At 24.4% G+C, this 17500-nt stretch overlaps 1 protein-coding gene across 1 annotated transcript in view; it reads right to left on the bottom strand.

The window, feature by feature from the left end:
- Positions 1-16085, bottom strand: part of daw (activin beta chain dawdle) — a 16602-nt gene extending 517 nt beyond the window's left edge. The window contains exons 1-4 of the mRNA XM_035884973.2: positions 14611-16085; positions 3852-4109; positions 1606-1988; positions 1-107 (exon numbers count right to left, since the gene is read on the bottom strand). The exon at positions 1-107 is cut by the window's left edge and continues 517 nt beyond it. Coding sequence (XP_035740866.1) covers positions 1-107; positions 1606-1988; positions 3852-4109; positions 14611-15046 — 1184 coding nt within the window. The 5' untranslated portion in view covers positions 15047-16085. The remainder of the gene's footprint in view (positions 108-1605; positions 1989-3851; positions 4110-14610) is intronic.
- Positions 16086-17500: the final 1415 nt, after the last annotated feature.

Here is a 17500-nt window from a genome sequence, read left to right as displayed (position 1 = left end):
TGCTGTATCGTGTTGTTAGTGTGGACATATAGAAGTTGTATAGCTGATAGTTGAGTTGGTGAACAACACGGGACGATCTCGTTTCTACGATGTATTGTCTTCCATTTCTGTAAAATGGGGATTATCATTTTTTTTTTTTTTTTTTTTTTTTGGGCTTACGGTTTGCTTTTAATTTCCCTTCTATTAATTTTTAGACGATATTTCATGCGTAAAAAGGATTTGTAAATTTGATGACAATTTCAAAAGAAACTAATGAGATTAATTTTTTCAATTTGTTTTTATTATTATTATTATTATTAATTAATATATTTTTTATTAATCTAATTAGATTATATTTGAAGATTATCACATCATTCTTGGGGAGGGGGGGGTTCTCTCTCTCTCTCTCTCTCTCTCTCTCTCTCTCTTTCTCTCTCTCTCTTTCTCTCTCCGTTTTTTTTTCTTTGTTTTTTCTTTGTACAATCATTTGATTTGTCTATACTTAAGTTCAAAATGGTGTTGTATATTGCTGTTTTAGCGGTAACAAGGAAAAAAATTTACTGCGTTTATATTTTCCTCATCTTATTTCCATCGAAACGATGGGGATGTCATTTTTAAAAGATTCGCGAGAACTTTTCCTTGCTTCGTCTTCGGAAAGAAAAAAGAAGAAAAAGAAGAAGAAAAAGAAGAAAAAAAATGTTAATTAAATGTTTTCAGATAACTTCCTTTTACTTCTTATTACACGTTACGAAGGACGAAGGACTTGACGTATAACAGAGTTTTATGTTGCAAGATAATGGAGTCTTAGCGGGCCCATTATCGTTACGAGTTGCAAACTATATTGCCCACATTACGCGTCAGCTATAAGGCGGCTGTTGTTACTTTCTTCAACCGACTTTTATTAACAATTAATGCAAGTAAGAAACGGTCATGATATTCTATATACATGTATTATATATATATATATATATATATATATATATATATATATGTATATATATACATTTTTATTATTTCTCATGAAAATTTATGCACGGAACGAATCAGATAGGATTTTCTTTTTCTATTTATTTTTTTTTTCTTTCGTTTTATCTTTTTCTTTTTCCTTTTTTTTTTTTTATACAACGAAATATCTTTTTAATGTCATTCAATAGAAAAACAAATTTTTTGAGTTTTCCTTTTAATGCTTTCAACTCTATTATTTTTTTTGTCATTCGTTTTGTACATTAAGAACTCTCTTGTGTTTCATTATATACATATGTATATATATATATATTTTTTTTTCTTTTTACGTATTTTTTCATATAGTTCATTCATGACTTATAAAAGTGTACAATTTTCTAATGAAAGATTCTGGGAAAGAGATTATTTTATCTGAAAATACGACGAGTCGGATTCTAAGTAAGATCAAAAAGGTTTCAAAATTTTTCATGAAATATATTCTCTATTAAAAGCAAATAAATACGACGAACATGAAGAGAAACATTTAAAAAAAATGTTAAATTATAAAAGGATATCGTTTAAACAGAACGAAAAGGAAATTTTCTTTTGTTTTGTTTGCAATTAATTCCCTCAATGAAATATAATATATGTACATATAAAGAATGATTACGTTGTCTAACGAACCATGATAACGTTGGTGTGAGATGTTGCACTGATCGTCAAGGTTGCCGCACTTGAACATGATCCTCTGCAAAAGTATGCATGATAACCTCTAGGATGGAGTATCCAATCGCTCCAGCCAATGTCTGCAAAGTTAATGTAGAGTTCGTCTCTACAACATTCCTTCATTTCCGGTGAGCAATTGGAGTTCCTTTTTGGCCGATTTTTTTGTGGCAACGGTGACGTATGTATTACCAAGAAGGGCTTCAGTGTTTGCTCGATGGAGACCGGTGCTGTGTCACGGTCGATCGAGCAGGTGCTGCAGGCTATTTGCATCGCGTGGTTCAGTTGATGCCTTTCCACCCACTTTCTCACCGTAAAACCCACGTCCGTCTTTACCCAACCCTCTGAAAAAGATAAAAGAACACATTCAACCTTTTCGTCTATTCCCTCTCTCTCTCTCTTACTTTCTTTCTTTTTCTCTATCTATCTCTCTATCTATCTTTATCTCTTTTATTTTCTTCTATGAGATACTTTCTTACTTTTCTACACGCTTCTTCCATTAGACTTTCTAATTATCAATTTAAGGGATGAGAAGATAAAAGAAAAGGAGAAAGAGAGAGAGAGAGAAAGAGGGATAGAAGATCGGATGATAATATTATATGTAAACTTTCTCTTAGGTATCATATTTATGTAATATAATATAATATAATATAATATAATATAATATAATATAATATAATATTTAATATAAAATATTAGATGGTATATCTATAGAAATTAATTTGATATTGATTATTGTGTATATATATATATATATATATATATATATATATATTTATACGTAATAAATGTATATATTATATAATGATCTATCTATTCAAATTAATATGTGAATTAAAAAAATTGAAAATAAAATATTATTAATTGAAATTTTAATCAAAATTATTATATCTGTATGTAATATTTCATGAGTAAATTTTTATCGTATTCGTCTACTTTTTTTTTCGTATTTATCTACGTGTTATATATATTTATATATACAATTGAATTTATATAACAATTAAAAATTAAAATAAAATCATTAATCCGGTATAGAATAATAATAATAATAATAATAATAATAATAATAATAATAATAATAATAATAATAATAATAATAATAATAATAATAATAATAATAATAATAATAATAATAATAATAATAATAATAATAATAATAATAATAATAATAATAATAATAATAATAATAGTGTAAATAAATATATTTAAATCAATTTTAAATTTACTATCGTGTTTATATGTATATGTATTTATATACTATGTATTTATGTATGTATATATATATGTAAAAAGTCACGATAATTTACTAATTTATTTGAAAAAATGAACTTTGCGATAATAACTACTTTTTATAATTTATGATCCGTCATATATATATATATATATATATATATATATATATATATACATATATATGTATGTATATTATTTTCATACACAGAAAAATAAGAGAGAAAGAGAGAGGGAAAGAGAGAGGGAGAGGGAAAGAGTGAGAGGGGGGAGGGAGGGAGAGAGAGGGAGATCAATCGTTATTTTAAACAAATTATCGAACGTGCGGATCGTGTCTTTCCATTCAAAATAGAAACCAATTAAGATACTAAATGCAATAATAAGTTAGTTTAATGCAGATTTACCTCACAATCGGACTTTAGACTTTAAAAGAGAGTAACACGGATAAGAATATATTGGAACTCGTTGATAATCTCTCCTATCGTGTTATTAAAAGCCCGTGTTAATAATGGCTATAGTGTCACGTGTATTTATTCGTTGTATGCGATGTGTATTTATTCGTTAATAGGACTTTGCTTTGAGGGGGATTGAAGAGATTTTTACACATACATACACACACACACACACACACACAAGATATTACGTTTGAAATCGATTTCAGTATTAATTAATTTTTATAAATATAATATGAGATGTAATATTATATATTATATATTACATTGTTATATTCTATATTTAGGTATGATATATAAAAACAAAAATAAAAACATATACTATAATACGCAATAATAAAAATTGAAGCATGACTTGAAATGAATTGTAAGTAACGATGTGATATAAAAAATTAGAGAAAGATCCAAAAATAAAAAGAAAAAGATAAAAGAATTGATCAATATAAAGGAAAGTTTTGTTGAGATCTATTATAATGTGATTTCGACGAGTAGAATTTTATTTCATCCATTATTTATTTCATTTACCTCCTATATCGGTATCTAAAATTGCCATCATTGTGTTCTTTTCGAAACTTTCGCCTTTGTCCCAATGATCCAATTCCGATAATACAAAAGTTTGATTGAGATCGTCGTTCTCGTCATATTCCTTATAAAACCAAAGTTGTGCCGAAGTTACATCGACGAATTGCATTTCGTTTGGCAAATAAAACGTAAAGCAAGCTGCTGGATTGAAACCCGTCAAGTGATTCGAACTTTGTCGGCATTTCTTCGAATCTCCTATCCCTGAAATAAACGATTAATTATTATTTGAATTTTTTTTTTTTTTTTTTTTTTTTAATAAATTTTACAAAGTTTCATTGAATGTTATTATCAGGAGAAAAAAGTTATTATTATATATACATACATATATATATATATACATATATATATATATATATTATATTATAAAATTATATATAGTTATTATTATATTTTTTATTTTAAATATATTATACTAGTACATACGGTATAAGTTATACTTGTAATTATTTACTATATTAATACATATAGTATTGTATATAGGAATTACATATAGTAATATATATAGAATTATACTACTATAGAGAATGAGTATATAATAATTCTAATATAATTTTAATAAGTAATGAATATAATTTAATGAATATAATATTCATTAAATTTATATGTAGTTGCATACGTAGATATATAGATTGTTCAACAACTGTTATTATCTCAATTATACATTATGTCAATTAGTTTTGATTTTATGGAAAAATATATTAAGAACAAAGTAATCATTATTTCAAGATGGTAGGAAAGAATTTTTTCTCGAGATGATTTCTTTCTACGAGATTCCAAATTCATCGAGATTTCATTATTATTATTATTATTATTATTATTATTATTATTATTATTATTATTATTATTTTATTTTTTTTTATTGGCACTACTCTACGAATTTTCATCTTTTCATTTCTTTTTTTTTTTTCTTTTCTTTTCTTTTTTTACACGAATCGATCCCTGCACGACTCATTTGAATTTTTTGATTAACTGATTGTGCACACGCAAGCAGGTACATGAGTTATTGCACTTGAAAGTTATGCCATTATTAAGTTCGGCATTTTTAACGTGTTAAAATTAATATAATAATAATATAAATAAGTAATTGTAAGTAAATTAATAATAATAAATTTATAAGATAAAATATAATATCACAAATAAGATATTAATATAATATTAATAGGAAATTTTTCTCAATAAAATAGCAACGAAGATCGCGAAAATTTTATTTCAGATATAATTCAGTAGGATTATTATTTCGATCGGTTATTAAAGATATATTTGAAATTGATTATTCAGTAAAATTGACGTTAACTTATAGTTTCGTTCAAAGATATTCTTTTTTCAGATATGAAAATAATTAATAATTCATTCTCTGAAACTTATAAGTAAACATATTTTGTTTGTCCTTAAACGTCAAGAGAAAATATCCAATTAGCTTTGTTCAGGTATATAACAAGCACGCATGTCGTACCGATCTCGTTACAAACTAATTTAGTATCGACATTGGCCAACCACCATCGTCGTCATTCGAGAAACGATCGTTTTGTATTTTACATTAACGGTAGCGTTACGTTAGTGTTACATTACGTTACGTTAACTTCGTATTGGTTGTGTCTAACGTCAATGAAACTTTGAAAGGGTTGACTTGTATATTTTCATTATCATAAGAGAATTACGGACCTTCGGATATTTCGTAATAATTGAAGATTTTAAATGGATCTAAGAAATTTCATAAATAATGAAAAAATGAAATATATAAAAGTAACGATATATATATATATATATATATATATATATATATTAATAAATAAAACTGTTTATTGTAATTAAAATCTACCATGATTTAAACGATCATTAAACAATGAAAATTATCTCGTAATTGGACATTTTAAAAAAGATTGTAAAACTTTAGCGATTCAATAATATACGTAGTGTGAATTTTCTCTTGATTATAATGATTTTTGTCGTTATTGTCAATTTTTAATTTAAAAGGAACGAAAAATCATCCCCAAAGTTTCGTACTTTTTTTCGTTTTTATATTGTACATATATATATTGTACATATTACTATAAAGAATAAGTATATAATAATTTTAATATAACTCTAACAAATAATTATATTATTAATTATTATTAATTACCTATTATATTATTATAGTATTATATTACTATACTATATAAAATATATAATAATTATTATACTTTTTATCATTTATTTTATATATAGTAATATAATACAATATTAATAATAGTATCTACAATAACTATATAAATTATATAATAGTACAATACTGTACATATAATTATTTATTTATTTATTTATTATTATTATTATTATTATTATTATTATTATTATTATTATTATTATTATTATTATTATTATTATTATTCATTATATTCATTATTATTCATTATTATTATTCATTACAATTCATTATGATTCATTATGATTCATTATTATTATTCATTATATGTATTAAATCGTTATTAAGTGCAATAGATCATCGTCCAATGAAAGAAAGACTTCGAACGAATAGATTTTCGAGAGATATTTAATCTTAGGATTAAATGTTACGAAAATAACATTATTATTAGACTTTAAAGAGATAAAAATATTCATACATATATATATATAAATATATAGTGATTACGAATTCGTCGACAAAGTAATGCTATCGTATGAGATTTTTGATAGATCTATTTTTAAAAAAATGTGTATGTGTGTTTGTATATATATCTGAAATATAGCAAATCCATTGGCGATCGTATGTCAGCCGATGTTCATCGATCATTCCGTAAACTCTTCTCTTCTCTCCCTCCCTCCCTTTCTCTCTCTCTTTCTCTCTCCCCTTCTCTCTCGTATACTTTTTTCTGTCTCTATTTCCGTCTATTTCTCTTTGAATTCATAGAATCTCTATTTACACTGATACATGTCCTTCATATTAGAATAGAGATCAAATCGATCTCGTTTTGTCTCTATATAGGAAAAGGGATTCCCGTTAATAAATTTCTCCTTTGCGAAGTAGAGATTAGAACGATTTATATCCAGGAACGAGCTACGTAAAATAGTATGAGCTATTGAATATGGATAACAATATACTACAGATATATATATATATATACACATGTGTGCGTAAGTTACACACGCACACACACACATATATATATATATATATATATATATACGCACATGTGTATGTAGAGATGTATGTGTCAAGTATATAGAGAATAATGTAGATCGCTTTGGTTGTTTGCAACCCATTCGGCGAATGAATCATGTTGCGTAAATATGTAACACGAATAATCTTAATCGTATGGTATGTATTAATACTTTAGATTTTGTTTACGTTTTCTTTTTCACTTGTTTTTTTTTTGTACTTTTCCTTTTCTTTTCTTTTCTTTTTTTTCCCCCTCTTTTTCTTTTTTTCCTTTTCCTTTTTTCCTTTTTTCTTTTTGTGACAATGTTTAGTTGTGACTCTTCTCTTATCGCACGAAAGATTAAAAAATATGTAATAAGATAAGTTAATACTATTTGTCGAGAATCTATGTACTTAGTTACATATATACATATCGATTTTACAGTACAAACTACGTTATTTTAAACATGATCTATTTTTGTACAAATGATACTTGATTATTAATGTCTTCGATTAATATTGCTACTATATAATAATAATAATAATAATAATAATAATAATAATAATAATAATAATAATAATAATAATAATAGTAATAATAATAATAATAATAATAATGATAATAATAATAATAATGATCAATGAAAAAGTTTTAATAATTATTAATAATTATTAAACTTTCAATATAATTTATTATAGTGAAAGTTTAATACTATTATAGATTAATATTGTTAAAAAGAAATTTATTGATTCGTGATCATCGAGATTATTCATTTTGATGTCTATGAACAATCCGAGATTAGAAAATTGTTTGACATTTACTTTCTTTCTTTCTTTTTTTTTTTTTTTTTTATTTTACTTTACGATTTATGTGCTTTTGTTAATATAATAAGACATTAGAGAAATTGTCTTGAATTAATATTTTATTTAGTATTTTATTTATTTATTGTTATAATTGTTGTATAATTACAGTTATAATAATCGTTATAATATATTAATATATATACTGTATATATAATATACTTATATACTAAGTTATATTATAGTATATGTATAATATAAGAATTTTTATAATAATTATAACAATTAATTCTATTTATATATTTATTATTACTTATTCCATATATAAGTAAATATTATATATATATATATTATAAATAATATATATAATATTCAATAAATAATTATTTATATATAATACATAGTAATGTATAGATCTATTTATAATCATTTCTGTGTATGTATATATGTATGTTATATTGTACTTATTTTATAGCTATTATAAATGAAAAATATTAAACAACATATATACATATATATATACGTAATATGTACATATAAATAGATGAAGAATATAAAAAAGAAATCAAAACAATATTTTTTAACGAAGATCGGCATTGAAATGATCAACTCGGTTAATAAATAAATCTATAAATAATCTAACTAGCTTTCTAATACATTTATTCCAATTAACAATTATCTTTCTAACTCTCTCTCTCTCTCTCTCTCTCTATATATATATATATATATATATATATATATATATATATATATATATATATATATGTATGTATATATCTTTCCTTTCTTTTTCTTTCGTTTTTAATTAATCAGAAGGAAATCCCGTTAAATGTGCTTAGTATTGTAAATTCTTTGAAAATCTTTGATAAAGACAGTGAAACACTTGCTTGACTTACTCGAGAAACTCTGGACAATATAATTCTGGTCGAAAATCAAGCTAGTACAACTCTCGATCCTTTTCTCCTTTATTATCTAACTTTCGTTGAAATTCGGCAAACGACCGGCTGAACAAAGACGCGGAAAGTCTACTCTCCTCGTATAATGTTAGATGCAAAAGTTTGGCCTCGTTAACCCGCTACGATTTCGTTTTGTAGAAGCTAAACAGCCGAGGCAGATTACACCGACACGGTAGAGGCCACTGAACCGGAAGTATTCGTCGTCCTATCAAATATTCGGTATAGTTAGAGATTCTGTTAACGGATGGTATCTCTTTGCCATTTTATTTAAATATTATACGCATATATATATATATATAGTTTTTTTTTATTAATTTAAATAAATCGTTAAATAATCAATTACTTTTTCTTTTCTTTTTAAATTTGTACTTTCATTTACGACATACATATGCAATGCATACCTATTACATTTATTATTTATTATTTTAAGAATATATACGTATTCTTAAAAATAATAATTCTTTAATAAGTTCTTTAACATCGTCATTTTATTATTTCAATATTTTATCATTGATCAAAACTTAATCTCTAAATAATGTACTTTATTATATATAATAATAATAATAATAATAATAATAATAATAATAATAATAATAATAATAATAATAATAATAATAATTTTGAAAGAGAGTAAAATAAATTATACTTAAAATCAATTATATTTAGACATAAATATTATAATAGTTATTTAAAAAAAAAAAATGTAAGGATAAAATAAATTTGTCATACTCGTAAAAAAATAGATACGTGTTACTATCGACACAATTGAATATTTTAATGTATGTATTATAAAAAAAAAAAAAAAAAAAAAAAAAAAAAAAAAAAAAAAGAAAAATAATAATCGTTGATACGACAATTTACAAAACTTCCTTTTAATACGATAAATATTTCGAATGAAATCAAAAGATATATGAATAAATACGATCTTTAATTTCTTTTTTGTTTTGTTTTGTTTCTCTCTTTTTTTTTTTTGTTTTTTTTTGTTTTTTTTTTTTCGTATGAATTATACTCATTGTATCTGATACTAATCACGGTACTTTTCGTTGGAGTTTTTTTATCTTGAAAAAATGCAACAAAGGGACGACGTGCGGTCCATTAAAATGCGTTCTTGTCGTTGAGAATCGTGATTCGGTCCCGTAATTTCCCGTAAATTCTCGCTCGAATGCTCTACATGTTCATACATACTTACATACGTATCTACATATGATACATACATATGTACATAAAATATATATATATATATATATATATATGTATAGATTGTAACATGAAATGGCTCAGTAGGTTTCAGTGTTTGCATCGCCATGGAAAATTTGAAATTCATGGTCCGCTCTGCTCGTTGCTACGTTACTGGAGTGGACTCTTCACGACGTCATTGTTACTTGTCCTCATTTATACCTTTTTTCTCTTTTTTTTTTTTTCACAGGAAAAAGAGAGACGAGAGAGAGAGAGAGAGAGAGAGAGAGAGAGAGAGAGAGAACCATACAATTATGCAATATTCATATCCTTTAACAGTATTCTTCGTATAAAGGAAAAAGAAATCAAAAAAGACACTTAGAAATAATTTTATATGGATGTAAGTCAGAGTGAAAAGCTTTTTTGGTCTTTAATAATATCGCTTTGTAATTTTGCATTATTGATTATGATACGTATGTATATTTCTATATACACAAACACACACACACATATATATATATATATATATTTATTTATTTTTTTTTTTTTAATATTATATCATTTCATCGTTTAAAAATTTATATGAAGCTCTCGTAGAAAATTAATAATTTGTGAAAAGTTCAATCCTAAAGTTTTTCATATTTTTTAAGTATAAATTATATAGTTAGGATATATATATATATGTGTGTGTGTGTATTTGCGTGTGTATAATTTGATTTGTATTAGTATAAGTAATATAATTATTAATATAATTGTATTATAATATATATATATATATATATATATTTAGTTTAGTATAATATTATATTAATAAATATATTATTTATAATAATAGATATCAATATAATTTAATTTATCTGTCAAATTAGTATAGTATAATGGTATAACATAATTATATTAAAGATTATATTATTCATACGTTAACATTATTTAAATATTAATTTAATATTAATTTTATTAAAATAACTTTCTTTTTTTATAGGTTGTCAAAAAAATATACCAAACATTATTTTCATTAATTTATCATAGGACAATAAAATAAATTCAAATTAATAAATAATAAATAATTTGTTCAAATTTAAAGATACGATAAAATTAGATCAATAGTTTTATTGTTAAATATCATTTTATTAATGTTTAAAACAAATTAGATTTGAAAATAATTGATTTATTTGTTTTCATATTAAAAAAAAAAGAAAAAAAAAAAAACAAAAACATTCTCAGGCATTTAACAAAATTCATATCAATGAATTAATTTTAGCGATAAAATAATTTCGTCTCGTTTCGTAATATTGTAATTAATTAAGATAATTATTTAATTTTGGAGATATTTGAAAAAAAAAAAAAGACCGAAAAGAAAATCAGCTAAAATTAATGACGTACATATATCAAACACTATGTACAGATACATAGATCTGTAAAAAAAAAATTGTATACTAAAAGAGTACATAAAATGAGAGTATACCATGTAACAATAATTTTTATGAATTTTTATTATTTTTCATCTTTTTTTTATTTATTCTTTTTTTTTTTTTGCATTCTCTTTATCTTTATTTTTTGTTTTCACTTTTGTCGATTGAAGAACGAAGAGCATTTCATATGAATGTAGTATCTTCATAGAGAGCCTTTTTTCAAACGGTATCTTTTTTTTTTATTTCTTTCTTTGTCTTTTTTTTTTTCTTTTTTTATTATTATTATTATTATTATTATTATTTTTCTTTTTTATTTCTAGTAAATCCCGAGAATAGGATGAATGGAAAGAAATACCAAACAAAGGAATTTTCTTCTGTGAAATACGTACTTCTTTCATACATATTCCTTATATTTTTCTTATCTCTTTTAGTGTCGCACTTTCGAATATCACGCGATTCACATTTATATTTGTATATGTCTGCTGTTCATGTACATAGTTATAATATATATATATATATATATATATATGTATGTAAAAATGTGTGTGTGTGTGAAAATACACACGTCTATCGGGAGGAATAATTTATTTGATTTTTTCTTTATGACAAAAATAATAATGATTTGTTATTAATACATATAACTTTTATATACTTAATATATTTTATATATATATATATTTCTTTTTTATAGTATATACATATATACTTTAGTATATATTTTAATATACTCCAAAATAGTTACTTTATTTACTTTATAATAGTCTATTTATTAATATATATTTTTTAATATGCTGAAATGATATTTAACTTCATAAATCAATACATATTAAAGAATTTACTTTATAAATCAATGAAATCATCAATTTTTTTCTTTTTTTTGTATCCGTTCACAGTTAAAAAAGAGAAAAAAAAAAAGAAGAAAAAGAAAAATTTATTTAGTTTAGGAATTAGAAAGAATTTGAATCAATCGTTATAATGTTTGTTTTGCCGATCCTTTTGAGATTCATGTACAATTAATCATTTGCCATGATTTTATTCATGGTGGAACTTTGATCGAATCGTAAATATTGTTTATCGCTTGGGCTTTATCGTGCCGGTGGCCGTCACTAAATAAGGACATGATCTCTAATAATTGGAAGAACATTCTAATCGATTTTATGTATCTCTAATAATAACAATAACAATCCATTATAATTATTAGAGTAAATATTTTTTTTTTTTTTCAAGAAAAAAATAAAAACATATATATATATACACATATATATTAATAAATAATCGAATAAATATATATATTTTTGTATATTATATTTATTATATTTAATTAAAAATTTTATATTTAAATAATACGAATATAGTATAAGTATATATAAAACAGATTAATAAAAGTATATATATATATATATATGATTTTTTTTATATATATATATGTATATATTATCTATATAAAATGGATTGTTAAAAAATTTATGTTCGATTGTTATGTTTATATTCAATATTTCATATATGTACTTATTACATATAAACTTCATACTTTATCTGTCACCCATTAAATAATACAAAAGGATGGTTGGCAGTCTGTTAGATTCGATTTATGTTCGATCAAAGTTTCAAAGTAATTAGAATCGTGGCAGCAATTAATTAAATATCATCGATTTCTCCTGACAAGGACAGTGAATTGAAACAAGAGAGAAATATATACATACATGCATGCATATATGCATACATATACATATATATATATATGTATATATATATATGTATAGAAAGAAAGAGAGAGAGAGGAGGGGGAGAGAGAGAGGGTAAATTAGATTTTACATATATGTACATATATGTACATATATATATATATATATATATATATATATATGTGTATGTTAATCCAAGTGTATGGAACCTGTTGCATAGCTTTTTGAATTGTGTACACTGACTATAAAGAGGTATTAATATATAGATTTTTTTTTACTCTTTTGTTTTTTATTTTTTACTTTTTTTTTCTTCTCATATTAAATTACCTTTGTTACAAACTTTTAACAAATAACAGCAATTAAAAATATAAAGTATGCACATATGTATTTTATAATGTCATTGTACTTCTTTTTTTGCTTTTTTCTCTCTCTCTCTCTCTCTCTCTCTCTCTTTCTCTCTCATTATTAACTTGTATAGAGTAGTTACGTGTATAAATTTTTTAAAATTTTGTTCATAATTGCAGAATATTCTACGTATTTTCTTTTTTCGTAAGAGTAAAAAGTGTCGTTTGTATATTAAAAAAAACGTGGATGGACATTTTTTTAAAAATCATTTTAAACATTGAAGGCCATCCAATTGTTGAAATTTAATCACTCAAGGAGATATAAGGGACACAAATTGTTATAAATTTATTTGTCTTATATCTTAACTATTGCTATGTTATTTGTAATTATTGTAAAAATATAAATAAATTTTCATAATTTTTATATTGCAATATAGTATTAGTTTCTTTTGATAATGACGATAACGATAATAATATTCTATTTCAATATAATATTAAATAATAATTAGAACTCCTTATCAAATTTTTTTTTCTTGTTTCTAAAATAAAATAAAAATATATATATATATATCTTATTATATTTATATTTATACGTATGTTTTGTATGCTTCTGGGTTGCTTTTATATATGCAATGAAATTTCACTTGTGATAACATTAACATAATTTCTTTTTTTTTTTTTTAAGAGTTAAACATTTATATACGTCGAGATATTAATAAGAATTTTCATCGTACACATAATTATATTGAATGAATCTTCATTCATATTGATACAAATAATTATTTGATTTCGATATATATATATATATATATAAAATTAAAATTATAATAAAATTTTTCCCGTGATAACATTGACGTCATTTTTTGTTTTGATTTCATAATAACTTTGAGGAATTAAAAATAAATCATCGATATTATAGTAAGAATATTATCGTAAACTTAATCGTATTGTAAGATCTATAGATCTTTTCATTCATATTTACAATGCAAATAGTTAATTGAGTTAATTTGATTGAGATTAATTGTTTTCGAAAAATCAAATGTTTTATTTTACATTCAAATCCCTTTTTTTTCTTTTCTTTCATTTTTCTTTTCATCTTTTATATATATTCTTTTTTCTTTCTTTCTCTTTTCATTCTCAAGTTATTGATAATAATTTCGGATTAAAAGATAGATAAGAAAGGAGATAAAAAAGAAAAATGTATTCTTACCTTCGTACGGAAAAACGACGATTTGATCGGTTTTACCATAGAAACTCTCAGCCGATTTTTCCGGTTCAAGTGGCGCGCCGGGTCGAAGTTCGAGCACGTTGCCGTTTATCAAAGGCTTCGGCAAGGTCGACAGCGATATCGACACATTCGGAGGCTTTGAGAGCCTCAATTTCTTTAGGATCTGTTGCTTAACGTACTCAACCCTCAATTCAGTTAGTATAGGATTTTGATCGTTGACAACGACCTTGTTTTGATTACATTCGACACATTCCTTCTCATCCACCGTACTGGTAGTCGATGTTGGGAATTGCGAATGATAAGATCTTCGTACTGTCATTAAGGGATCGATGACCTTTGGCCAGGTAGTATCGGCCGAGAACTTAGGAATATAAAGTAGAATGAGTATGGGAATTGTAAACATAATGACCAACTGCATCTTTTCCTTTGTTTGTTTTTCTTCTTTCTATTATCTCTTTCTCCTTTCTCTCTTTCTTTTTCTCTTTTTATCTCTTTCTCTATCTCTATTTCTTTCTCTCTTTTTCTCTCTGTCTGTCACTCTTTCTGTTAGATCTTCTCTGGATGGTTAAACGTCAGTTGGATCAACTGATTTTAATCACACATACACACACACCTCTCTCTCTCTCTCTCTCTCTCTCTCTCTCTCTCTCTCTCTCTCTCTTTTTCTCTCTCTCTCTCTTTCTTCTCATGAATTCAAAGATCAAGAAGGATAACGACCTGGCATTGTCAAAAAACACCTTCTTTTATTGATTTCGATATGATCTCGATTATACATCGATCTAGATCAATAAATTACTTGAACATATCGATAATTAATTTATATATTCTTTCATATAAAAAGATCTTAGAACGATGTTCTGCGATCGTAGAAAATGAATTATAAACGGATATTGACGTTGGATTTGATAACGACGTATTACGATATCAATCGAGAGAATACTCGTTGGATTGAATTTCTTTTTTTTTTTTTTTTTTTTTTTTTTTTTTTTTTTTTTTTAAATTAAATAAAATTTTCTTTTTGAATTTTTTTTTGCTTCGTTCGTTTGTCCTTCGTTTCTTTACTTTTATGATTTTCTTTTATTTATCGACGTAATGTTTTAAGACGAACGAATGAGCTTCGAAGAAACAAAATTGCACGCACCAACAACTTTCGCGAATGTTCCGGGTAAAGCGTTCACACCGAGACTGGAGGTGAATCTTTACGATGGACCCAGTGATGTAGTTGACTCGACAGTCATGTGAACTTTGCCCTCCATCAGTCACAGCCAATGCGGATTGGACGTAGACGGATAGTGGTATTTGATATCAGCGAAAGCAAGCACGCGCCGCGAACATGCCGCCACTGAAATTCCGTGTGTTGTCTCTTCACTAATACGATTAACGAGAGATGCTGGTTCCCTTTTCAGAATTGGTCAGAAGTCACGTTTTTTCTTTGGGGGTCACTATACCCGATTTGCCAAGAAATCTTAGGGTTATTTTAATTATTTTCCATTATTTCGTCATATATATATATATATATATATATATATATATATTTATTTATTCGTCATATATCTTTTTAATAAATCTTAGATATTTTCTATCCGAAGTTTTTTTCTTCTATAGATAAAGTTTTTTGTTTAACTTTTTTTTTTTTTCCCTTTTTATCGTTTCTCGGGATTCGTCAAGAATATATATATTTGGTCACTTTGTATATTCTCGTCTTACTTTTTTTTTTGTTGGACTTGCGCTTAATTACAATTTTGCTTATTTCTGAGTGAGTAAAGGGGGGAAAGAAAAAACTAGAAAAAAAAAGAGATCAGATTACTTAGCAGCGTTTATATAGTTCTTTCTTTTATTCTTTTTTAATTTTTATACTTTTAATTTTTCATTTAGATATTCGCTGTTTGTGATTGGTTTAAGAAGATAAAAGGGGTAGCTTTCAATTGCCTCGTTTGTAGTGTTTTTGTTTTTATTTATTCATTTATTTTTTTAATTTTTTTTTTTTTTTTTTAATTCCCCCAGATTCATTTATCTTTAACTTTAATTGTTCGTGATTGGTTAAAAAAAAAAAAAAAAAAACAAACAAACAAAGCAAAAATATAATTATATACATATATATATTTATATAATTTTTAAATTGTTTCTTTAATCGTTAACAATGGCTTACAATTATCATTCGTTTCTTTTTTATTTCTTTTATTTTTCTTATTCTCGAATATTTTTAAGATTTCCTAAATCAGCAGAAAAACATTTTTTTTCAGGAAAACAACGTAACAATACGTTAATAATCCTCGTTAGAGATACCGTGTCAATCGGAAGACAAGAGAGAGATAGATAAAAAAAAAAGAAAGAAAAGAAAAGAATAATAATAAAAAAAAAGAAAAATAACAACAACAACAACAACAACAACAACAATAATAATAGTAATAATAATAATAATAATAATAATAATAATAAAAAGTAGAAAAACGAAATCCCACTTTCGTATGATTTATTAAAACCAGGATGGAAATTTTCTGCGCATAGACTTTCTCTCTTAACTCGTATATTGCCAGATTTAAGTTTAATCGGTCAGAAAGAATAATAGCTGACTATTTACGAGCATGATGATAACAATATACCATGTATATGTATATATGTAAACATATAATACATAGATACATAGATACATACATATGCATTTATATAAACGATGCATACATAAATACACTGATATAATACCTCACATTGATTTTGTATTTTCTTTTTCTTTTTCTTTTTTTTTCTTTTTTATTATTTTTCTTTTCTTCCTTTTTTATTTTATTTTATTTTATTTTATTTTATTTATTCATTTCTCTTCTTCTCTTTCCTTTCTTTCCCCTTCCTTCCTTCCTTCCTTCTTTTTCTCTTT

Source organism: Vespa mandarinia, chromosome 17 (assembly GCF_050613455.1).
Source record: "Vespa mandarinia isolate Hongniang chromosome 17, ASM5061345v1, whole genome shotgun sequence".
NCBI classification, from domain to species: Eukaryota; Metazoa; Arthropoda; class Insecta; order Hymenoptera; family Vespidae; genus Vespa; species Vespa mandarinia.
Note: the sequence above shows the minus strand (reverse complement) of the source record. Positions and strands in the feature narration are given on the sequence as shown.